Source organism: Coregonus lavaretus (assembly GCF_964263955.1).
Source record: "Coregonus lavaretus genome assembly, chromosome: 8".
Classification (NCBI taxonomy): Eukaryota; Metazoa; Chordata; class Actinopteri; order Salmoniformes; family Salmonidae; genus Coregonus; species Coregonus lavaretus.
In genome coordinates, this window is record NC_139995.1 from 35784429 (window position 1) to 35809646 (window position 25218).

Genomic DNA, 25218 nt, shown 5'->3' on the forward strand with positions numbered 1-25218 from the left:
GTGGGCCCTACTCATGGGGACCCAACCTACATTGATGCAATTGGGGTCCCTAGGGGGGTACCAGATGAGTATAAATTGATTGACCAAGTAGCCGCAGGTTTTGAATCTTCATTTTGCTGGTGGTGCACAATTAATAAAAATGTTGACAGAATCAATTATGTCCATTTTAATGTTCAAAAATTAGGCAATTGGACACAACAAGGTTTTGAGGCGGTGCATGGCCAGTTGGCTGCGACCTCTCTCATGGCTTTCCAAAATCGTATTGCTGTCGACATGCTCCTGGCTGAAAAAGGAGGAGTATGTGCTATGTTTGGTGAACAATGTTGTACCTTTATTCCCAACAATACAGCCACAGATGGCAGCTTGACTGTCGCCCTGGAAGGGTTACGAACTCTTAATGGCAAAATGAAGAGCCACTCAGGGGTGGATACTTCAATGTGGGACTCTTGGATGGATGCGTTTGGTAAATATAAAACGCTTGTTTCTTCTATACTTGTATCCATCTCTGTTTTTGCTGCAATTCTAGTGCTTTGTGGATGCTGTTGCATTCCATGCATACGGACGCTGACAACCAGGATTATAACCACCGCTATTGATCCACATCCTGCAGATAACGGTCAGATGTTTCCTTTGCTTGCTATTGACGATGCTGACCAAGGATATCTGGATGATGAATAGCATTTAAGCTTTTTGTCACGTCTCTTGTGAGACGTGAAGAGGGGGAATGTAAAACTTTATCTTCTGATAAAGTTTTCCCTATTTTGCCAAATTGCAGCATTTAAGCTTTATGTCACGTCTCTTGTGAGACGTGAAGAGGGGGAATTAAAACTTTATCTTCTGATAAAGTTTTCCCTATTTTGCCAATTACACTGTTAGCTTGTGTCACGTCTTAAGTTTTCCTTCTCTACTGTTACTTGGTCACGTCTCTGGGGAGACGTGAAGAGAGGGATTTGTCGTGGTAAATATATTATGTTAAAGCTTGGTCTGACTAAAATCTTGTGCATAACCCATCTTGTGTTGGGGCCTTGGGACTTAATACAATGCACAAAGACTTCTAGCTTGTTGGCCTTATCAGCAGGTGGCCATGGGGAACACCCACGCCATAGGTCTCTCAAGTCCTCCCAAACTCACGAGTTATTGCCCTGAGGACATACCCACACCCCCCCACACACACACACATCATCATTGTTAAGCACACACACATACACACACACACACATACACACACACACACATACACACACACACACATACACATACACTTACACACACATACACACACATACACACACATCATCATTGTTAAGCACACACACACAAACAACCCCTTCTCTTAGGCTGGAGACAGAGAACCCGACTCAGAGCCAATGAAATGGAGATGACCTCGACCAACTCATCAGGACCAATGGGGAGATCAGAACTACTAGAATCAACCTACTTTATTTTATTGTATAAAATGTCAGCACACAATGGTTAGGGGCGCGCTCTCAGATATCTCCCTAAGAGGTTGACGAGACGCGTCCGTGCACGAGAATTCAGATATCTTTACCTCTGAATAAACTGCCTTATATCATACAATCATCCACCTTGTCCGAAAGTCTCTACTTGGTCTCCGTTCTCCAGTAAACTGTTTTATCAACATTATTGACCAAATAAATGTTCCACCATAATTTGCAAATAAACTCATTAAAAACCCTACAATGTGATTTTCTGGATTTTTTCCTCATTTTGTCTGTCATAGTTGACGTGTACCTATGATGAAAATTACAGGCCTCTCTCATCTTTTTAAGTGGGAGAACTTGCACAATTGGTGGCTGACTAAATACTTTTTTTCCCCACTGTATATGACCAACAGATGCATATCGGTATCCCAGTCATGTGAAATCCATAGATTAGGGCCTAATGAATTTATTTCAATTGACTGATTTCCTTATATGAACCGTAACTCAGTAAAATCTTTGAAATTGTTGCATGTCGCGTTTATATTTTTGTTCAGTGTACGATTGGTGTCATGGCGCTTAACATCACCACCTTTCACGAGGACTACGGACTCACTGCATATCATGCACATTGGTTTTGTGCTGGTTGCGGGGTGAATTAATGCATACTTTTCCGTCCACTCGTCTTTGAATGTCCGGTTTTCGCCGTCAGCTTCTTTTAATTTTTTTAACAAGCCATATTAACTAAGATACTGGTAACTAAGCTCCTATTTCTGATATTAACAGTTGAACCGCGGTGAAATCTTTGTTTCTTTCTGCCTGCTTGTACCGAGGAGGATATTTGCATTTATGTGATTGGGTAAGACGCGGCCTCTTGTATTTGCATATAACCACGGGATTGGATTAGACAGGACATTAGTAGAGGTGGGGGTTGCTTCGAGAGAGAGAAACAGAGGTTGCTGAGTTAGTGGTCGCGGCGCCCGGTTGATTTTTGAAAGCTGTCTTAAAAATAATTAACTTTGATATAACTAAATGCGATGTTCGGTCCATATTGACCCTTCTCTGTGTCCGGACCCGGACCACCAGTTGCGTTTGGCTGACCTACAGCATGGTCAAGCAAGATAATGTTTGACATTTTCGGACGACTAAACAACTATTGATTTAGAACTACGGAGAGTTATCGCAAGTCGCAAAGATAACACGAGCTGCCTCCACTATTCCAACACCATTTCACCATCATCAAATTACCTATGCTTAGTCTAATACAGTGACAACTAAAAGATACCAAAAACAATTTAGTCCAATCAACGTGAGCTAAATATGTGGCTGTCCACGATTCTGATGTCTGTGTGTGTGTGCGCGTTCATGCAAGTAGAAAAAACATGTTGACTCACCCTACTTGTAGATTAACGCCAATGCCATCCTCTTTTTCGTGTTGACAAAACGGTCTATGACTGTCATAAAGTACATGATTTTACTTTTTGTTGTCCTAGGCTACCTGGCTAAAATGATTTCTTGCCAGCCTATCTTTCATAGGCATCGATGAGCCAGCCAGTTAACATAAGCCTACTACATCTAGCTACATATTGAACTTCCATCCTCTGAGACCAGGGGCACAATGTATGAATTTATGGTTGGATCAGAATCACCGTTAAAATCATTGGCCAGTACAGAGTTGAGTAAAACCACAAGTCTAAATCCCTATCTCCAGCCATGGCTAATTTATGGAAAGGCCAATTTTAGCTAGCTAGGTAGCTACTGGAGGACACAACAAGTTGCAACAATTCAAGTTGTTTCTGTCAATGTCGTTTTGCTCTCGACATGATTGGAGTGAAGCCAAATACAAACTGGCTTCCCTTGACACTTTCTTTGGTGCGCAGGACCATTCACAGTTGAGCTCACTCAGTTTAGCCCAACGCTGATTGGCTATTATTTTATACTTTTTTTATCATGGGAAGTCAAATGCTCGTTGGCTTCCCTTGCATTCAATGCTACGGGCAGCAATAATGTCATACTCTTTCTGACCAGACAGCATCAAGTAGATGGCCTACACATACAGAGACAGAGGAGTGCTGTTTTGCTTGCTCGGATGCTTTCTCCGGTGAGATACTTTCAGCCTCTTGCGAACTGAAAGAAAATGATGAAACACAGAGAGACAAAAGATAAATTATATGTTATTTTCTTGGAATTTTTTTTGGGGAAGCCTGGCTTCCCTTGGCATTCATGAATAGACGCCACTGTGCACCTGATTCTAATAATTAGCTGGTTGATAAGCTGAATCAGGTTAGTTACAACTGGGGTTGCCGCGAATACCTACAGGAGGGTAGTTCTCCAGGAACAGGGTTGGAGAGTACCACAGTATGAGTTATAGAGTACTACAGTTTGAGTCATAATACCCATAAAACCTGGCGGTCAAACAGTGAAATGGTTCCAATAATTTGGGGATTTTAGAAACACTTAAAATAAAAGGCTGTGTTTCGTGTAGGCTTACCCTGGCGTGACGTTTTGATAACCGTGTAAATCTCTCTCGGACAAGGTGACTTATCAATATGTTCGCCTGTATTTACACCCAACAAATTAAACACTAATTAGCTGCTAATGTGGCTATCATAAAGAACTACAAATACCATGATGATCTGGACGAGACTGCCGAGTTAAGGCAAAAATCTCTGGATTAACTACACTGAACAAAACTATAAACGCAACATGCAACAATTTCAAAGATTTTACTGAGTTATAGTTCCTATAAGGAAATCAGTCAATTTAAATAAATAAATTAGGCCCTAATCTATGGATTTCACAACTGGGAATACAGATATGCATGGGCCTTAGGATCTCATCACGGTATCTCTGTGCATTCAAATTGCCATCTATAAAATGCAATTTTAGCTTATGCTGCCCATACCATAACCCCACACTATGGGGCACTATATTCACAACGTTGACATCAGTAAACCGCTCGCCCACACGCCACTATACACGTGGTCTGCTGTTGTGAGGCAGTTTAACGTACTACCAAATTCTCTAAAACAAATTATGGTAGAGAAATGAACATTAAATTCTCTGGCAACAGCTCTGGTGGACATTCCTGCAGTCAGCATGTCAATTGCACACTCCCTTAAAACATCTGTGGCATTGTGGTGTGTGACAAAACTGAACATTTTTAGAGTGGCCTTTTATTGCCCCCAGCACAAGGTGCACCTGTGTAATAATCATGCTGTTTAATCAGCTTCTTGATATGCCACACCTGTCAAGAGGATGGATTATCTTGGCAAAGAATAAATGCTTACTAACAGTGATGGAAACAAATTTGTGCACAAAATGTGAGAGAAATAAGCTTTTTGTGCGTATGGAAAAATTCTGGGATCTTTTATTTCAGCTCATGAAACATAGGACCAACTCTTTACATGTTGCATTTATATTTTTGTTCAGTGTATCTAATGTTAGCTAAATGTAGCAATGAATACATTAGCTACATTTCTTTAAATTTACCTGTTAGCAAAGGTGCCAGCTAGAGATGACGTGCAGGAGCTTGCAGGGATTTGTAGTCTTGCATGATGTCTACTTTGATGCTAATTAGCATTTTCGAATTGAGTGTAAATAGAGCCGAATATATTGATAAAAGTCACCTTGTCTGAGAGAGATAAACATGGTTATGAAAACGTCATGCCAGGGTAAGCCTACACAAAACACAGCCCTTATTTTAAGTGTGGTCCTCTGTAGCTCAGCTGGTAGAGCACGGCGCTTGTAACGCCAAGGTAGTGGGTTCGATCCCCGGGACCACCCATACACAAAAATGTATGCACGCATGACTGTAAGTCGCTTTGGATAAAAGCGTCTGCTAAATGCAGTGGCGGCTCCTGAAAAAATTCTCAGGAGGGGCAATTTTTCTGATGATTTAGGTGACCTACACACATTTTAAAAAAGATATGTCCAGCAACAACATGAAGACAGGGGCAGCATATAAGTCAATACCAGAAGCATTTATTGACTGATCTGGGGAGATGGATTCCAGTTTCTGTGACAGATTATAAATAATCTCTGATGCCTTTGTTATATTAGCTTTTGGTTGAATGTACTGTCGTAGTAAATATATAATGTTATAGCTTGGTCTGACTAAAATCTTGTGCATGACCCATTTTGTGTTGGGCGTTTGTTTTCAATCAATGCTGTTCCTATCCTATAACAATGGACAAAAGAGTCCTATCTTGTCAGCCTTGTCAGCAGGTGGCCAAGGACAACACCCACGCCATAGGTCTCTCAGTTCTTCCAACTCACGAGTTCTTGCTCTGAGGACACACACACACACACACTCACACATCATCACTGATAACACACACACACACACACATCATCACTGTTAAACACACACACACACACACATCATCACTGTTAAACACACACACACACACACAAAAATCCCCTCTCTTTAGGCTGAACATTTGAAGACAGAGAACCCGACTCAGAGCCAATGCAACAGTGGAGGGGACCTCGCCCAACTCATCAGGACCAATCAGAAGATCAGAACTACTAGATTCAACCTACATCATTTATTGTATAAAATGTCAGCACACAATGTTTTCGGGGCTCTCTTCAGATAGCTCCCTAAGAGTTTGACGAACGAGTCCGTGCACGCGATTCCAGATATCTTTACCTCTGAATAAACTGCCTTTATTATACCATATCCACCCTGTCCAAAGTCTCTACTTGGTCTCAGTTCTCCAGTAAACTTGTGATTATCAACAGTACACAACGGTAACAAACAATTGGGGGAACTCACGGGGCAGATAGTAAGGTCACAGTGACACAGAAAGCAGTTCAATGTCGGGGCTCGGGGGTACAGAGTCGCTCTCTTACCAGGATCGATTTTCCCTGTGACTGTCAGATCGAGGTCCGCTCCGACCAGGGTGAAGCCGGCCGGCTCCACTTCTCTGTCCGGGACTCTGTCATCCAGCCAAGTCTCCCAGCTGTATTGGATTCCGCTGCCAGCAACGTTTTCATTATTTAGTCCGTTCGTAGCGGGTATGTACACGATCAACAAGAAAAAAAATCCCTTCCTTTTCCCGTTTGGCAGTGCGTCGCCCATATCGCCCTATTGAACAGGCCGTCCCTGGCTAAATGGCATATTATTATTATTATTAAGTGTTTCTAAAATCCCCTATGGGAAAAATGTATGGCGGGAAAAAGGATTCGAACCATTTCCCTGTTTAACCGTTAGGTTTTATAGGTATTATGTCACCTCCATCGTGGGGCTCTTTTCAGTCTTCACATAGGAATGAATGGTGTCACCTGATCGATGGCTTTGTCCATTTACATTTAAGTCATTTAGCAGACGCTCTTATCCAGAGCGACTTTACAGTTAGTGCATACATTTTTTTTTCTCCCCACAACCCTGGCGTTGCAAGCGCCATGCGCTACCAACTGAGCTACACAGGGCCATACATTGTGCCCCATATAATACAGTCCTTGTTAGTTGAATGACAGCGCGTTTCACTCCACTGTTATGGAAGATTTAACAGATATGACACACACACAATTATTATAACAGAAACAATGAATTACAAGTAATGTCATGGTTTGCTGTCCAAATTGTTTGCATCAGTGGCTGCCAAAGAATAGTTATCTAGTCCCTCACGTGAATTACACCTACCACTGACATTTAGGATCAAATCAAAACAAACATTAGGGAATCATTTGTTACATAGACATGTTATAGGGTTGTATGCCTACATTTTTATATAGATCATCCACACTTGAATTGCATGCCCACAGGTTAGCCTACAGGTAGAATATTATCTTGTTTTGCCAGAAGAACGGATATTGTCAATATGTGAGTTTTGATTCAAGTGTTTCATCATTTGCATGAACATGATATTGTTTGTGACAAAAAGGTGCAGCTGTTTAAAAAACAGTATGTGTCAGGCTAGTTCAGCATGAACACCGGAATGAATGGAACAGTGACTATTTCAGTCTCTAGTTGTATTTTGGATCCAGTTGCTCTGTTTAACAGATAAGCACATTATTGATTTCCATGGGGGCGCAATGACCAGCCACAGCATTACTCACCGGAAGTGTAGCCTACACTTAGAAAAAAGGGTTCCAAAAGGATTCTTCGGCTGCCCCCATAGGATAACCCTTTTTGGTTCCAGGTAGAACCCTTTTGGGTTCCATGTAGAACCCAGAACCCAAAAGGGTTTTACCTGCAACAAAAAAGGTTATTCAAAGGGTTCTCCTATGAGGACAGCCGAATAACCCTTTAAGGTTCTAGATAGCACCTTTTCTTGTGTATTCCTTGGCTGCATTTTGTCCCGCAAGGTGTTAGTCTCCATGGTGATTCACTAGTAGCGCTCCAGTAGCTGATTAAAGTAGGACATTACACATAATAGAGCACTGGGAATGTTTTTTTCTTCTTCAGATTGCTTAGTTATTCTGAGATATTACTGTGTAATAAATCATGTTCATGTTGATCATGTTTCTGTTGTAGAATACTTGTAGAATTATATGTTTCACTTATGCAAATACACATTCATTGCAATTGTCAATCATTTCTCCATTTTAAACAGGCTTTCATAGTAGCAGTGGCGGCAGCAGATCATTTTTCCTTTGGTAGCTAAGGGGTAGCATTGTCATTGCGTAGTGAGGTTTTTTGGTGGTAATTTTACCCCCTTTTTCTCCCCAATTTCGTGATATCCAATTGCGATCCATTTACGATCTTGTCTCATCCATGCAACTCCCCAACGCATTCGGGAGAGGCTGTAGTGACGCCTCAACACTGCGATGCAGTGCCTTAGACCGCTGCGCTAATCAGGAGGCCCCCGCGTAGTGGTGCTTTTAATATGGTGTACAAATCAAATCAAATACCATTTTATTTGTCACATGCGCTGAATACAACAAGTATAGACTTTACCGTGAAATGCTTACGAGCCCTTTCCCAACAATGCAGAGTTAAAAAGTAAGAAAAGATTAGCAAAAAAAATGAAGAAATAGTAACACAATAAAATAACAATAACGAGGCTATATAAATGAGTGTCGGTACTGAGTCAATGTGACGGGGTACCAGGTAGTTGAGGTAATATGTACATTTAGGTATGGGTAAAAGTGACTATGCAATCAGGATAGATAATAAACAGAGTAGCTGCAGCGTATGTGAAGAGTGTGAAAGTGTTCCTATGTGTGAGTGAGTCTGTGTGTGTGTGTGACGTCAATATGCAGGTGCGTGTGTGTTTTGTGTGTGTGAGCTTATGTAGTGAGTGAGTGTGTTTGTGTATGTGTATGTGTGTGTTGGAGTGTCAGTTTAGTATGTGTGAGTGTGTTTAGTCCCAGGGTTCTTAGTTTAGTGATGCGCTTGAAGGGCACTATGGTGTTGAACGTTGAGCTGTAGTCAATGAACAGCATTCTCACATACAGTGGGGAAAAAAAGTATTTAGTCAGCCACCAATTGTGCAAGTTCTCCCACTTAAAAAGATGAGAGAGGCCTGTAATTTTCATCATAGGTACACGTCAACTATGACAGACAAATTGAGATTTTTTTTCTCCAGAAAATCACATTGTAGGATTTTTAATGAATTTATTTGCAAATTATGGTGGAAAATAAGTATTTGGTCACCTACAAACAAGCAAGATTTCTGGCTCTCACAGACCTGTAACTTCTTCTTTAAGAGGCTCCTCTGTCCTCCACTCGTTACCAGTATTAATGGCACCTGTTTGAACTTGCTATCAGTATAAAAGACACCTGTCCACAACCTCAAACAGTCACACTCCAAACTCCACTATGGCCAAGACCAAAGAGCTGTCAAAGGACACCAGAAACAAAATTGTAGACCTGCACCAGGCTGGGAAGACTGAATCTGCAATAGGTAAGCAGCTTGGTTTGAAGAAATCAACTGTGGGAGCAATTATTAGGAAATGGAAGACATACAAGACCACTGATAATCTCCCTCGATCTGGGGCTCCACGCAAGATCTCACCCCGTGGGGTCAAAATGATCACAAGAACGGTGAGCAAAAATCCCAGAACCACACGGGGGGACCTAGTGAATGACCTGCAGAGAGCTGGGACCAAAGTAACAAAGCCTACCATCAGTAACACACTACGCCGCCAGGGACTAAAATCCTGCAGTGCGAGACGTGTCCCCCTGCTTAAGCCAGTACATGTCCAGGCCCGTCTGAAGTTTGCTAGAGTGCATTTGGATGATCCAGAAGAGGATTGGGAGAATGTCATATGGTCAGATGAAACCAAAATATAACTTTTTGGTAAAAACTCAACTCGTCGTGTTTGGAGGACAAAGAATGCTGAGTTGCATCCAAAGAACACCATACCTACTGTGAAGCATGGGGGTGGAAACATCATGCTTTGGGGCTGTTTTTCTGCAAAGGGACCAGGACGACTGATCCATGTAAAGGAAAGAATGAATGGGGCCATGTATCGTGAGATTTTGAATGAAAACCTCCTTCCATCAGCAAGGGCATTGAAGATGAAACGTGGCTGGGTCTTTCAGCATGACAATGATCCCAAACACACCGCCCGGGCAACGAAGGAGTGGCTTCGTAAGAAGCATTTCAAGGTCCTGGAGTGGCCTAGCCAGTCTCCAGATCTCAACCCCATAGAAAATCTTTGGAGGGAGTTGAAAGTCCGTGTTGCCCAGCGACAGCCCCAAAACATCACTGCTCTAGAGGAGATCTGCATGGAGGAATGGGCCAAAATACCAGCAAAAGCGTGTGAAAACCTTGTGAAGACTTACAGAAAACGTTTGACCTGTGTCATTGCCAACAAAGGGTATATAACAAAGTATTGAGAAACTTTTGTTATTGACCAAATACTTATTTTCCACCATCATTTGCAAATAAATTCATTAAAAATCCTACAATGTGATTTTCTGGATTTATTTTCCTCATTTTGTCTGTCATAGTTGACGTGTACCTATGATGAAAATTACAGGCCTCTCTCATCTTTTTAAGTGGGAGAACTTGCACAATTGGTGGCTGACTAAATACTTTTTTCCCCACTGTAGGTGTTCCATTTGTCCAGGTGGGAAAGGCCAGTGTGGAGTGCAATAGAGATTGCGTCATCTGTGGATCTGTTGGGGCAGTATGCGAATTGGACTGGGTCCAGGGTGTCTGGGAGGATGGTGTTGATGTGAGCCATGACCAGCTTTTCAAAGCATTTCATGGCTACAGATGTGAGTGCTACGGAGCGATAGTCATTTAGACAGGTTACCTTGGCATTCTTGGGCACAGATACTATGGTGGTCTGCTTGAAACATTTAGGTATTACAGACTGGGTCAGGGAGAGGTTGAAAATGTCAGTGAACACATATGTGCATGTACTAATCAAATATTTCTTGGGGGGCCTATTCTAGAGGGGCCTTCAGCACTGTCTCGCCTCTCCCTGGAGCTGCCCATGGGTAGTAATATAAGAGCAATACAAATGAATGTCAAGACAAAACTCTGTAGCTCTGTTCCAGTTTACTTTAATTGCATTTGTATATATTTTGGCGGTCAGAAACACACATTCTCATATGATCGCATAGCACATTTCCCTGTCAGGTTTTTAAATTTTGAGCAGAGTGCAATGTGCAGAGTATGTGGTGCAGCAAGTGCAGTATTCTACTGTTCTGTGTTTATCTATCATCAATCCCATTGGTGGTCCCTCTCTGGCAAGATATTTGACATTGAGCGTTCCATGGCGCTATACGGAGACATTTTCCCTTTCAAAATGTTCCTTATTGATGTCCACTGTCTCTCAAAGCTACATCAGATTGTGTCCTTCTATTGGAGAGAGAAACTTTTTCTGTGGAGGGATCAGTAAAAACCTGTTGCTTTGTTATGCCACTTTCTATTTTCCCCTTGGTGAATGATAAGTTCAGCTACAAAACATTTTATGTAAGGGATTTCAATGTAAATTAAGGCCTCAAGTGATGTATCAATAAAAAGATTTGCCGCAGGAGCTACTCAAGTTTGCGTTCATTCACTGCTTGATAGCACTATCGTGTCTGTGTATGCTCATGTATGGCTGTCTTTGTATTTTTTCTTCAATGAGAAATGATCGGTTATTAAAAGTAACCCCACGGTCACATCCTGTGACTAAGTTTGCTATCTAAGAGATTTCTTCAAGTTTTAACATTGCACGAATATCTACTACAGGCTCTCTGCTCAACAGAAAATACCTGTTAAAGGGTGAAAGGTGAGCAGCAATTAAGGAGCTTTAAACTATTTATTTATTTTACTACTTGCTTTTTTTGTTTCCATCTTTTGTGTTATATTGTTACATCTAAATCTGGAACAGGCGATTGGTAGCTAACTATTCTAGTCATCCCTGTCATTCCTATCATGGTCCCTGTCATTCCTGCCATCCATCTCACTCCTCTCCTTCTCCTTCTTTGACTCCTTCACCACCTGGAGGAAGAGAAGAAACGAAACAGACCTCAGTCAAATTACACTGTATAGTGAATATCATCATGGACATGGAAAATATGGAACACATTTTCTTGATACCAGGAAATGTTTAGAATGTTTACCTCTCCATCACGAGTCTCCACTGTCTTAATCACCAAGGGCTTCCTGCTAGGGGTGTCTGGGGTGTGGTCATAGGCTATGAGGGGATACGTCTGATTTAGGGACATTGATACTGTGCATGATTTATCTCAATTTAATCAATTATGGATATGTTAAATCTAAAGATGAGACTGACAAGTATATGTGTATTTGCTTGGAGAGGGAAATAAAGGAATAGTAGAAGAGAGAAAGAAAAACAGACTAGTATTATTGGCAATATGATGGATCTCACCCCTATCACCACTACGGCCATACTGGGAGGGATGCATGGGTACAGTAATCCTAAGGAAAATTAAGCAATAGGATGTTAGCTCAGGAACATGTTCATAATCAGACACCAGTAAGGATGTCCTAACCCTTATCCTCCTCACCTGCTCTCCTCTCCCTCCAGCAGCTTGCGGTAGGTGGCGATCTCTATGTCCAGGGCCATCTTGACGTTGAGCAGGTCCTGGTACTCCCTCAGGTGGCGGGCCATCTCGTCCTTCAGGTGGTGTTTCTCCTCCTCCAGGCGACCCACGTTGTCCTGGTAGTTATTGGCCTCCATGCCAAACTGGCCTTCCATCTCACGCATCTGCCTCAGCAGAGCCTCGTTCTGAAAAATGCACACATACTGTACATATGAGGGCAGGAGGAAATGGGGGCTTTCATTTTATTTATTTTATTATTAGAGTGTCTTGTATCTTCAGGATTCCCAGTCCATATGGGCTTATAAAACACTGTATTCAATCATTGGGGGAAGATTCTGGGGGAGATTTTTGTGGGAGGAAATTATGAGGGATTTTGCTCACTCACATCATCCTCTACTTACATGCATGACCCACTTGGGTGATTCACAGCTGGCAACCATTTGGGGCTAAGTCTGAGATCAATGTACTTTAGTTGCTCACTCAGCCAGTGTAAACTGGGGGTGATTACAGATAAATAGGCAGGTTCTGTGAGGCCTCACCGTGCTCTTCAGTGCATCGATCTCACAGTTGAGGGACTGAATCTGCCTCCTGTGCTCATTTTGCTCCTGCTTGGCCTGCCTCAGAGCATCAGTGTTACGCTTGGCAGAGTCCGTCAGGTCAGAAAACTGCAGGAGCACAGAACAAACACACAAATAAGCACAGGTGTTACTCTGCGTGTGTGCATACATGAGTGTGTGTGTATTGTTCCCCCCTCACCTTGGACTTGTACCACTCCTCAGACTCATGCATGTTCTTGGAGGCGATGTTCTCGTACTGGGCCCTGATGTCCTTGAGGGCAGCGGCCAGATCAGGCCTGGCAGTCTGTTCCACCTCCATCTTCATCTGCTGGGTCTGGACACTCACCTGCACATCCTGGATCTCCTGAGAAGACCGCAGAGCAAGTGAGAAGGTTAGTGGAAAAAATGGCAGGTAGAATCCAAAAAGGTATGATGCAGATAAACTTTAGTGAACTATTCACAAAAAGATGTACAAAAATATATGCAAGTAGGAGCAGATCAGCATATCAAATTACAGGTCAAACACCAGGACTATAACATGACCATCAGGACCACAGTTAATTGTTATTCATAAGGATCATAGTGGATTATAATGAGTCATCACAAAGACCATAATTTGTGGTTGACCATCTCAGCAGCGGCATCTACCTCTTCATGCAGCTTTTTGAGGAACTCAATCTCATCCATCAGAGACTCGATCTTCCTCTCCAGCTCTAGGCGAGACAGAGTGGCATCATCCACATCCTGGTTTCAGATCAAACTGCGATTAGTAAGTATTTCATCAACCTCCAAACAGGTAAACAAATGTCATTGTCTTGGTTAGATAACACTCAACAGTTGGTAGGATGCATATGGTAATATATGTAAGTCGCTCTGGATAAGAGCGTCTGCTAAATGACTAAAATGTAAATGTAATTAACAATGCAGCACTATCAATATTATGTTTTGTCATTGTCATACCCCACTGGGCACAGACGTCAATTCAACGTCTATTCTACGTTTGTTCAACGTAATTTCATTGAAATGACGTGGAAACAATGTTGATTCAACCAGTGTGTGCACAGTGGCAAGTATCCTGAGTTGTATTCATTCGTGCACACTGTTGCAAACCGTAGAATAATGTTTTGCAATGAAAACAAGCATTTCTTATTGGAGAAGTTCAGATTAGTCCCTCACCGTTTACATTTACATTTTACATTTTAGTCATTTAGCAGACGCTCTTATCCAGAGCGACTTACAGTTAGTGAGTGCATACATTTTTCATACGTTTCAGCCTGTTTGTTTCTGTTTGGTTCCTAGTGAATACACCCCTGATTTCAGGGTTCTTCTCATAGCTGTCATGTTATCATAATAATCAGCTCTATCTCAGCGAACCAGAAGATGTCACTGTTATGCAGGGCTATGAGGAAAAATACACTTTGGGTTGGGCCCTGACATCATAACTGGTGAGCCAAGTATGATTATCCAGGCTGAGTGATTCAATCAGACTTTTTCCGTGATCTATTGACTCGCTGCCCAAAATATTGATTTGGTGTACAGTGTGATGGTTTGAGTCTAGGGTGTGTTTACCTTGCGGAAGACCAGCAGGTTACTCTCAGCCTCAGCCCTCTTCTGATTCTCCTCATCTAGCCTGTATGAAGAGGGTGGGGGGTTAGGGTGTGGTCACACAAGGAGAACATATATATTACAATCATGCATAGGCCTACTGTTGTAAATTCATGTTATAAATTAATGTATCTATTTATGGGACTCCACCATAGAATAAATAAATGAATGGGAAAAAAATAGACATTACAATCATGAAATATATAACACCATATATTTTGTAGTTAATAAACACACATCCTATCTCTTTATGGCACTTAATAACTTTTTTATATAGTTTACAATACTTGGGTTTTAGTCTAGGTTAAGTCAAGCTCTGGACAAAGGAAGCTGAAGCTTTGGGACAGGACTGAACACAGTGCTAATTGCATAACTGCTATCCAAGGTTTTGTCACAAATGGCACACTATTCCCTATATAGTGCACCCCCCATAGGGCTCTGATCAAGAGTAGTGCACTATATAGGAAATAGGGTGCCATTTGGGACGCAAACCAAATATGTCTGGCTTGGTATCATAGGCCTCCTCTGGCAGAAGCATCAGCTGGCAAAAAGCCTCTGGATCAATTTGGTAATTCACAAGTCCTGTAAAAGGATTTGGGAGCGTATCCAACAGGGTCAGCAGCTGCTACTCCAAACAAATTTAGGCAAATTACCCCTTGTTGGAGTTCATCTGGACTGCACACACCCTGTCTTAATCCTGACAGCTCTGGGCATTCTGCCGCAAAGACTAAACTATCTAAGCCTATAGTATACTGACTGGTCTGACTAAGCCTTCCCTTTCCCAAACGTGAAAAATACTTTGTTTTTATAAGCAGATTTCAAATGATAAAACCTTGTTAAATATATATTCTAATAGGTTAAAACAGTTAGATAAAGCTTTTGGTTTTGTATTAGTCGTCATAGGACAGGGTCATAGAACAGTGTCGCTTCCACTGTTGTGATCATCAGAAATGATATCATAAGTCCTGTGATATCAGTGCACACCATGCTCTCTCCGTATCTGACATTGAATCACAGCAGGCTCGCTGGGGATTGGCTGTCCCTGTGGTCAGTCACTTGGTTGCTGGGTGTGTCTGTCCCCCCTCAGGGCCCACCCCCTCAGACAGCATCATGTCTAGAATGGAAGGGGGGGGATTGCTGCCTCATCTCATCTTTAATTCATGCCGTGTCGCAGGGATCCTTTTTTCCTAATGGGTTCCATCCCATCAGCACAAGGATACACTGAACACCCACCCTCTAATGGAGCCACTCTCATTGAGTCACATAGATTTTTCTAGATGCAATTCTTCTCCCCTCCTACACCCCATCTCCCCACCCCTCTTCCTTCTCTTCTGCCTCCTCCCTCTCTCATCCCCCTCCCTACTTCTTTCCTGGCTCCACAGTCTATCCATCCTCTTCTGTCATCTCTCTCTCTCTCTCTCTCTGGGTCAGGGAATAGACGTGGGGAGTGTATATGTGTTAACATGTAGCTAGTGTGTGTCTACAGAAATTGTTCCGATAATCTAAGTAACTCAAGTGGGGAAAATTACTGTTTCCTATAACTGCTTGTCTGATTCTTCTAAATGTTAAGTTTCAAAGCAAAATATTGTGATTTGATTTGAAAGGGCTGATGGAACTGCAGCGTAATTTAGAATTAAATGTGTTATTGTGTCTATATTTAAATTCCATGCATGCAGGGACTTTCATCTTCCTTTTAATTAAATGTGTTTCATTTAATAAAACTGCATGTACTGGATGTAGGGGTTTGCTGCCTCATCTCATCTTTAATTCATGCCATGTCGCAGGGTTCCTTTTTTCCTAATGGTGTCCCTGGCACTGTCCCATCAGCACAAGGAGACACTGAACACCCACCCCCTAATGGAGCCACTCTCATTCAATCACATTGATTTATCCAGATGCTATTTTTCTCTGCGCCTACACCACCTCTCCCCACCCCTCCTCCTCTTCTTCCTCCTATTCCTCCTCTTCTGCCCCCTCCCTCTCTCATCCCCCTCCCTACTTCTTTCCTGGCTCCACCCTGTGCACAGTCTATCCATCCTCCTCTTCTGTCATCTCTCTCAGTCTCTTTGGGGCCGGAAATAGATGTGGGGAGTATTTGTGTATTAATATGTAGTTAGTATGTCTAAAGAAATTGTTCCGATAATCTAACTCAAATGGGAAAAAATACTGTTTCCCATAACTGGTTGTCTGAATTTTCTCAAGTTTAAGATTCAATGCAAAGTTTTGTGGTTTGGTTTGAAAGGGCAGACGGAACTGCAGCATCATTTCAAATAAAATGTATTGTGTCCATATTTACGTCCCATGCATGCGGGAAGTTTCATCTTCCTTTAAATTAAATTCTTGATTTAATAAAACAGATTTTTATGAAATAATCTGCAGATGCTCAACAGATGCTGAGTTGTCCAGGGAAGGTTTAAAAATACTGTATAAATGGTAACATTCTGCTAATGTAGACATGTTCGGCTAATGTAGAAATGTACTGCTAATGTAGAAATGTTCTGCTACTGTATCCGGTGCCTTGTTTTTCTTGGTGTCCTATTCGTTGCTTGGTTATGATATGCTGAAGCACTTCATCTTGTTTTATGTTGGATCCTGTCCATGGCCATGACATTCAGTGCGCACACACACACACACACACACACACACACATACACACACTGCAGTAAAGCACAGTGTGGTAGTATGCTGCGGTGCTTTTGTTTCCATCCTTCCAAAGTGCCACGCCCCAGCCAGCTAACCACTGCTGGTCTGGAGTTTTTGGCAGGAGCCCAAAGACCCCCTGTCCTGTATCAGTGTTTAAAATACAGTCCATGAACATTGCGGTGTAAGGGTGTGTTTTAGGATTAGGGGGGTGAGGGGAGGGTGGTGGTGATATGGTGAAAGTCACAGACTGTCCACAGTCACACGCCCTGTCCATGTCCCCTACCCGACAGGCTCTGCCCAGAATGTGTCAATCAACATCAGAGCCAAACAACAGCCAGTCCCCTGCCACCTCTGCCAACTTCCTAAAATACACTCCCAATTGTTACACCCCACTTTCCAAACACCACTACTTCCCAAACTTTATCTGCGTCACTCATGTACATCCCCAACAATACCCCCCCACCTTCCTTACCCTAACCCTCACTTCCCAAATCGACCGAAACATCCTCCATACCCCACCCCATCCCTCCCTCTCTCTCCTCCGTGTCACCCACCTCTGTTTGAGGAGGTTTATGTCTTCGGCCAGGTTGTCCCTCTCCACCTGGTACTGGTCCCTCTCCTTGCCCACATGGTCCAGCTGGCGCCTCAGCTCCCTCAACTCCTCCTGGAAGAGCTCGGTGGCCCGGTTGAGCTTTCCCTCCTGCAGCTGGCCCTTGAACTGGCTCAGCTCCTGCTGCAGCCCGCTGTTCTGCTGCTCCAGGTAGTGCACCTTGTCAATGAAGCTGGCGAAGCGGTCGTTGAGGTCCTGCAGCTCCACCTTCTCGTTGCTGCGGGTGGCCAGGAACTCAGCGTTGACCGCATCTGCCAGCTGGAAGTCCACCTTTTCGTAAGTGAGACGGGGCAGCTGGGTGCTGGAACGCTGGCGCTGTTGGTGGTGGTAGTTGGAAGAGCGAGAGGACACCAAGGGCGACACGGAGCGCATGTAGTGCCCGCTGGACATTGGCATGCGGGAGTTGACAGATGAGTAGGAAGGCGAGTAGGAGGACATGGAGATGGGGTTGGGGACCCCGAACGTGCGGCGGTAAGAGGTGGAGGCGCGGCCTGAAGGGTGGTTCATTGAAGGGTGGCTCATGGTTGAGGTTTGGTGGTCTCTAATTCTGCTAACTATCTAATTCTTACTATCTATCTGTCTAGCTCTCCTTCTTGCTGTCTCTGTTTGTTGGAGCCAAAGGTGCCTGGGAGCAGGGAGTGAAGCAACAGGACGTCCGACTGAGGAGTGCCGGAGCTTTTATACACACAAGACATCCCATCCGCCTCACCCCCACCCCGCTGCCTCTCTGCAAACAGGTCCTCCTCACCCCCACCCTCCCTCCCTCCTTTCTAGTCTCCAGAGCCCCTGCCTCCTTCCTCTATCCAACCTTCCTCTATCCCCTGCCTCCTTCCTCAACATATATGCAGTCTTAGGCCACACCCTGGCCTACAGCAGCAGGCCCTCCTCCCTCCCTGTGTTTTCTTTCTCTCTCTCGCTCTCTCTCTCTCATCTTCCATCTGCCCCTCCCTTTTATCAATAGCATATCTCTAAAGATGTCTCCATGGCCAAGCCCACCTCCCCCTCCTCACCTTGACAGCTGATACAGTATATCCTCTGTAGGATGCTGTGTCCGCTCCCTGCTATTTTTTTCTCCACTTTCCTCTCTTCTTTTATCAGTATATCTCCTCCTGTTGTTCTGTCCCACTCCTTGTCGCTATCCTCTATCCTCCTCTTCTCTTTCACTGTTAATGTCCTTAATTTTCTGTTACTGTAATGGTAGATGTACATAAGTGATATCATCAATGTGATTATGTAAGACATCGTAAAGTTGTTCAACAAAGTAGTTTGTCCAAATAAATCCCAAAACAAATAATTGCTTTATTGTTCAGGTTCTTATATCACAAAGCTCCTTTGGTTATGACTGCAGAGCTGAATTTATTTCATCTCTCTGTCTCGTCCCTTTATTTCCACTGTAATGGAATATTATATTGATGTTCTGGGAGGCGAGGGCAGAGCGACTACGGTGCAATTCTATCCCGCATGGCTGGTGTGCACTAACTGGTATTGAGTGATCTGTGTTTGAATCTATTTTGGAAATTAGGATTGGCGAGATCTCCTCAGCAGCTGAACAGATTTCAGAAGAACACTTTGTTTTGTTCGGATCCAGTCATGTCCTTTGAGCCCAGACACAATGACAACATCAACATTTCGTATGTTCATATTTTTGTGGCTACTTTGTTCAAACTGAGAAAAGGGTTTTAGAAAAAATCATATTGCTCGACCAGTCTAACTTTTATTGTAACAAAATTAATAAAATACATTATACTTTACAGTACATGGGTAGACTCTGGACTGATTAAGGGACTAATCGAAATTGACTGGGGGAGGGGTGGTCCAAACTATTTTTTGTTGCTTTGGGCAGGGTTGTGTGTTTTTTTATTGGGCATAGGGGAGGGTAGTGCGTTTTTTACCTGGTTTACATTCGCTTTTCTGCTCGTATTTTCCCTATAAACAATGGCTTGACTTACTTTTGATATTACCCTAATAAAGGTTAGAAACGTGTGAAGGTTTGGTATGGGGTGGCTATTATTAAGCTTTAGCTATGGCAGGCCTATGATATGAAGGCAGTGCGCCCCGGTGCTCCAACTGACTCCGACAGTTGAACTTGAGGTGAGGAAGACTGTTTCAGGTCTACCAGAGTTACTCCTATAATCTAACAACATAATCGAAAATGTACGAAATAGCCTCCTTCTGTACATCTACAGTGGGGAAAAAAAGTATTTAGTCAGCCACCAATTGTGCAAGTTCTCCCACTTAAAAAGATGAGAGAGGCCTGTAATTTTCATCATAGGTACACGTCAACTATGACAGACAAATTGAGGAAAAAAAATCCAGAAAATCACATTGTAGGATTTTTTATGAATTTATTTGCAAATTATGGTGGAAAATAAGTATTTGGTCACCTACAAACAAGCAAGATTTCTGGCTCTCACAGACCTGTAACTTCTTCTTTAAGAGGCTCCTCGGTCCTCCACTCGTTACCTGTATTAATGGCACCTGTTTGAACTTGTTATCAGTATAAAATACACCTGTCCACAACCTCAAACAGTCACACTCCAAACTCCACTATGGCCAAGACCAAAGAGCTGTCAAAGGACACCAGAAACAAAATTGTAGACCTGCACCAGGCTGGGAAGACTGAATCTGCAATAGGTAAGCAGCTTGGTTTGAAGAAATCAACTGTGGGAGCAATTATTAGGAAATGGAAGACATACAAGACCACTGATAATCTCCCTCGATCTGGGGCTCCATGCAAGATCTCACCCTGTGGGGTCAAAATGATCACAAGAACGGTGAGCAAAAATCCCAGAACCACACGGGGGGACCTAGTGAATGACCTGCAGAGAGCTGGGTACCAAAGTAACAAAGCCTACCATCAGTAACACACTACGCCGCCAGGGACTCAAATCCTGCAGTGCTAGACGTGTCCCCCTCCTTAAGCCAGTACATGTCCAGGCCCGTCTGAAGTTTGCTAGAGTGCATTTGGATGATCCAGAAGAGGATTGGGAGAATGTCATATGGTCAGATGAAACCAAAATAGAACTTTTTGGTAAAAACTCAACTCGTCGTGTTTGGAGGACAAATAATGCTGAGTTGCATCCAAAGAACACCATACCTACTGTGAAGCATGGGGGTGGAAACATCATGCTTTGGGGCTGTTTTTCTGCAAAGGGACCAGGACGACTGATCCGTGTAAAGGAAAGAATGAATGGGGCCATGTATCGTGAGATTTTGAGTGAAAACCTCCTTCCATCAGCAAGGGCATTGAAGATGAAACGTGGCTGGGTCTTTCAGCATGACAATGATCCCAAACACACCGCCCGGGCAACGAAGGAGTGGCTTCGTAAGAAGCATTTCAAGGTCCTGGAGTGGCCTAGCCAGTCTCCAGATCTCAACCCCATAGAAAATCTTTGGAGGGAGTTGAAAGTCCGTGTTGCCCAGCGACAGCCCCAAAACATCACTGCTCTAGAGGAGATCTGCATGGAGGAATGGGTCAAAATACCAGCAACAGTGTGTGAAAACCTTGTGAAGACTTACAGAAAACGTTTGACCTGTGTCATTGCCAACAAAGGGTATATAACAAAGTATTGAGAAACTTTTGTTATTGACCAAATACTTATTTTCCACCATAATTTGCAAATAAATTCATTAAAAATCATACAATGTGATTTTCTGGATTTTTTTTCTCATTTTGTCTGTCATAGTTGACGTGTACCTATGATGAAAATTACAGGCCTCTCATCTTTTTAAGTGGGAGAACTTGCACAAATGGTGGCTGACTGAATACTTTTTTCCCCCACTGTATATATATATATATATATATATATATTAAAATATTTATATCATACAGTGGACATCTAAGCCTACTGTATAGGCCTATGCATGCAATGAATTTATAAATGTAGTGCTCAAATCTCTGACAGCTGAACCATGAGGTGGACAGTTATTATTTTAGGAAAGTAGCCTAAAAAACAAAACAAAAATAGGCTATAAAGTTTTGCACATGCTACACATCGAAACACAAGGAATAGTGTTTTTGTAATTAGTTATAGCTGTTTTTAAGGACGCGCAAATGTTGCTCATTTGGCCAACATCCCTCGTTTATTGATGGCGCTGGTAGCGCCAGGTCGGATCTGAATGCAAATGGATGTCCATTACATTTCTCAAATGTCCAGTAAATTAAAATCTTCCCTGTCATGTTGTCTGGCGTCAAATTGTCCTAAAGGAATCTCTGAAATGGCATATTGTTTTTATTAAGATTTTAGAATATTCGCATTTTAAATCAAATCAAATCAAATTTTATTGGCCACATGCGCCGAATACAACAGGTGCAGACATTACAGTGAAATGCTTACATACAGCCCTTAACCAACAGTGCATTTATTTTTTATTAAAAAAGTAACATAAAACAACAGCAAAAAAGTGTTGAGAAAAAAAGAGCAGAAGTAAAATAAAATAACAGTAGGGAGGCTATATATACAGGGGGGTACCGGTGCAGAGTCAATGTGCGGGGGCACCGGCTAGTTGAGGTAGTTGAAGTAATATGTACATGTGGGTAGAGTTAAAGTGACTATGCATCAATAATTAACAGAGTAGCAGCAGCGTAAAAGATGGGGTGGGGGGTGGGGGTGGGGGGCAGTGCAAATAGTCCGGGTAGCCATGATTAGCTGTTCAGGAGTCTTATGGCTTGGGGGTAGAAGCTGTTGAGAAGTATTTTGGACCTAGACTTGGCACTCCGGTACCGCTTGCCGTGCGGTAGCAGAGAGAACAGTCTATGACTAGGGTGGCTGGAGTCTTTGACAATTTTGAGGGCCTTCCTCTGACTCCGCCTGGTATAGATGTCCTGGATGGCAGGAAGCTTGCCCCAGTGATGTACTGGACCGTACGCACTACCCTCTGTAGTGCCTTGCGGTCGGAGGCCAAGCAGTTGCCATACCAGGCGGTGATGCAACCAGTCAGGATGCTCTCGATGGTGCAGCTGTAGATTTTTTTGAGGATCTGAGGACCCATGCCAAATCTTTTCAGTCTCCTGAGGGGGAATAGGCTTTGTCGTGCCCTCTTCACGACTGTCTTGGTGTGTTTGGACCATGATAGTTCGTTGGTGATGTGGACACCAAGGAACTTGAAGCTCTCAACCTGTTCCACTACAGCCCCGTCGATGAGAATGGGGGCGTGCTCAGTCCTCTTTTTTTTCCTGTAGTCCACAATCATCTCCTTTGTCTTGGTCACGTTGAGGGAGAGGTTGTTATCCTGGCACCACACGGCCAGGTCTCTGACCTCCTCCCTATAGGCTGTCTCATCGTTGTCGGTGATCAGGCCTACCACTGTTGTGTCGTCGGCAAACTTAATGATGGTGTTGGAGTCGTGCCTGGCCATGCAGTCATGGGTGAACAGGGAGTACATGAGGGGTCTGAGCACGCACCCCTGAGGGGCCCCTGTGTTGAGGATCAGTGTGGCAGATGTGTTGTTACCTACCCTTACCACCTGGGGGCGGCCCGTCAGGAAGTCCAGGATCCAGTTGCAGAGGGAGGTGTTTAGTCCCAGGATCCTTAGCTTAGTGATGAGCTTTGAGGGCACTATGGTGTTGAATGCTGAGCTGTAGTCAATGAATAGCATTCTCACGTAGGTGTTCCTCTTGTCCAGGTGGGAAAGGGCAGTGTGGAGTGCAATAGAGATTGCATCATCTGTGGATCTGTTGGGGCGGTATGCAAATTGGAGTGCGTCTAGGGTTTCTGGGATAATGGTGTTTATGTGAGCCATGACCAGCCTTTCAAAGCACTTCATGGCTACAGACGTCAGTGCTACGGGTCGGTAGTCATTTAGGCAGGTTATCTTAGTGTCCTTGGGCACGGGGACTATGGTGGTCTGCTTGAAACATGTTGGTATTACAGACTCAGTCAGGGACATGTTGAAAATGTCAGTGAAGACACTTGCCAGTTGGTCAGCACATGCTCGGAGTACACGTCCTGGTAATCCGCCTTGTGAATGTTGACCTGCTTAAAAGTCTTACTCACATCGGCTACGGAGAGCGTGATCACATAGTCATCCGGAACAGCTGGTGCTCTCATGCATGCTTCAGTGTTGCTTGCCTCGAAGCGAGCATAGAAGTGGTTTAGCTCGTCTGGAAGTCTTAGCTCGTCTTCAAGCCCTGCCACATCCGATGAGCGTCAGAGCCGGTGTAGTACAATTCAATCTTAGTTCTGTATTGACTCTTTGCCTGTTTGATGGTTCGTCGGAGGGCATAGCGGGATTTCTTAAAAGCGTCCGGGTTAGAGTCCCGCTCCTTGAAAGCGGCAGCTCTACCCTTTAGCTCAGTGCGGATGTTTCCTGTAATCCATGGCTTCTGGTTGGGGTATGTACGTACGGTCACTGTGGGGACGACATCATCGATGCACTTATTGATGAAGCCAGTGACTGATGTGGTGTACTCCTCAATGCTATCGGAAGAATCCCGGAACATGTTCCAGTCTGTGCTAGCAAAACAGTCCTGTAGCTTAGCATCTGCGTCATCTGACCACTTTTTTATTAACCGAGTCACTGGTGCTTCCTGCTTTAGTTTTTGCTTATAAGCGGGAATCAGGAGGATAGAGTTATGGTCAGATTTGCCAAATGGAGGGCGAGGGAGAGCTTTGTATGCGTCTCTGTGTGTGGAATAAAGGTGGTCTAGAGTTTTTTTTCCTCTGGTTGCACATTTAACATGCTGGTAGAAATTAGGTAGAACAGATTTAAGTTTCCCTGCATTAAAGTCCCCGGCCACTAGGAGCGCTGCCTCTGGATGAGCGTTTTCCTGTTGACTTATGGCCTTATACAGCTCATTCAGTGCAATCTTAATGCCAGCATTGGTTTGTGGTGGTAAATAGACAGCTATGAAAAATATAGATAAACTCTCTTGGTAAATAATGTGGTCTACAGCTTATCATAAGATACTCTACCTCAGGCGAGCAAAACCTTGAGACTTCCTTAGTATTTGATTTTGTGCACCAGCTGTTGTTTACAAATATACACAGACCGCCACCCCTTGTCTTACCGGAGTCAGCCGTTCTATCCTGCCGATGTAGCGTATAGCCCGCTAGCTGTATGTTGTCCATGTCGTCGTTCAGCCACGACTCGGTGAAACATAAGATATGACCGTTTTTTATGTCCCGTTGGTAGGATAACCGTAATCTTAGGTCATCCCATTTATTTTCAAATGATTGAAGATTGGCTAATAGGATTGATGGGAGAAGCAGTTTACCAGCTCGCCGTCGGATCCTTACAAGGCACCCCGACCTACGTCCACGATATCTCCGTCTCTTCCTCATGCGAATGACGGGGATTTGGGCCTTGTCGGGTGTTTATAGGATATCCTTCACGGCCGCCTCATTGAAGAAAAAATCTTTGTCCAATACGAGGTGAGTAATCGCTGTCCTGATATCCAGAAGC

The 25218-nt window shown here is 43.5% G+C and overlaps 1 protein-coding gene across 1 annotated transcript; it reads right to left on the reverse strand.

Annotated features, from left to right (window-relative positions):
* Positions 1-10898: 10898 nt before the first annotated feature.
* On the reverse strand, positions 10899-18336 carry prph (peripherin; the record flags this gene model as incomplete). The annotated part of the gene is made up of 9 exons (XM_084167028.1): positions 10899-11833; positions 11956-12029; positions 12225-12274; positions 12364-12584; positions 12939-13064; positions 13156-13320; positions 13605-13700; positions 14526-14586; positions 17759-18336. The coding sequence occupies 9 exons, from the start codon at positions 18334-18336 to the stop codon at positions 11744-11746; spliced, it is 1461 nt and encodes a 486-aa protein (XP_084023154.1). The 3' UTR covers positions 10899-11743.
* Between the last annotated feature and the right edge of the window lie 6882 nt (positions 18337-25218).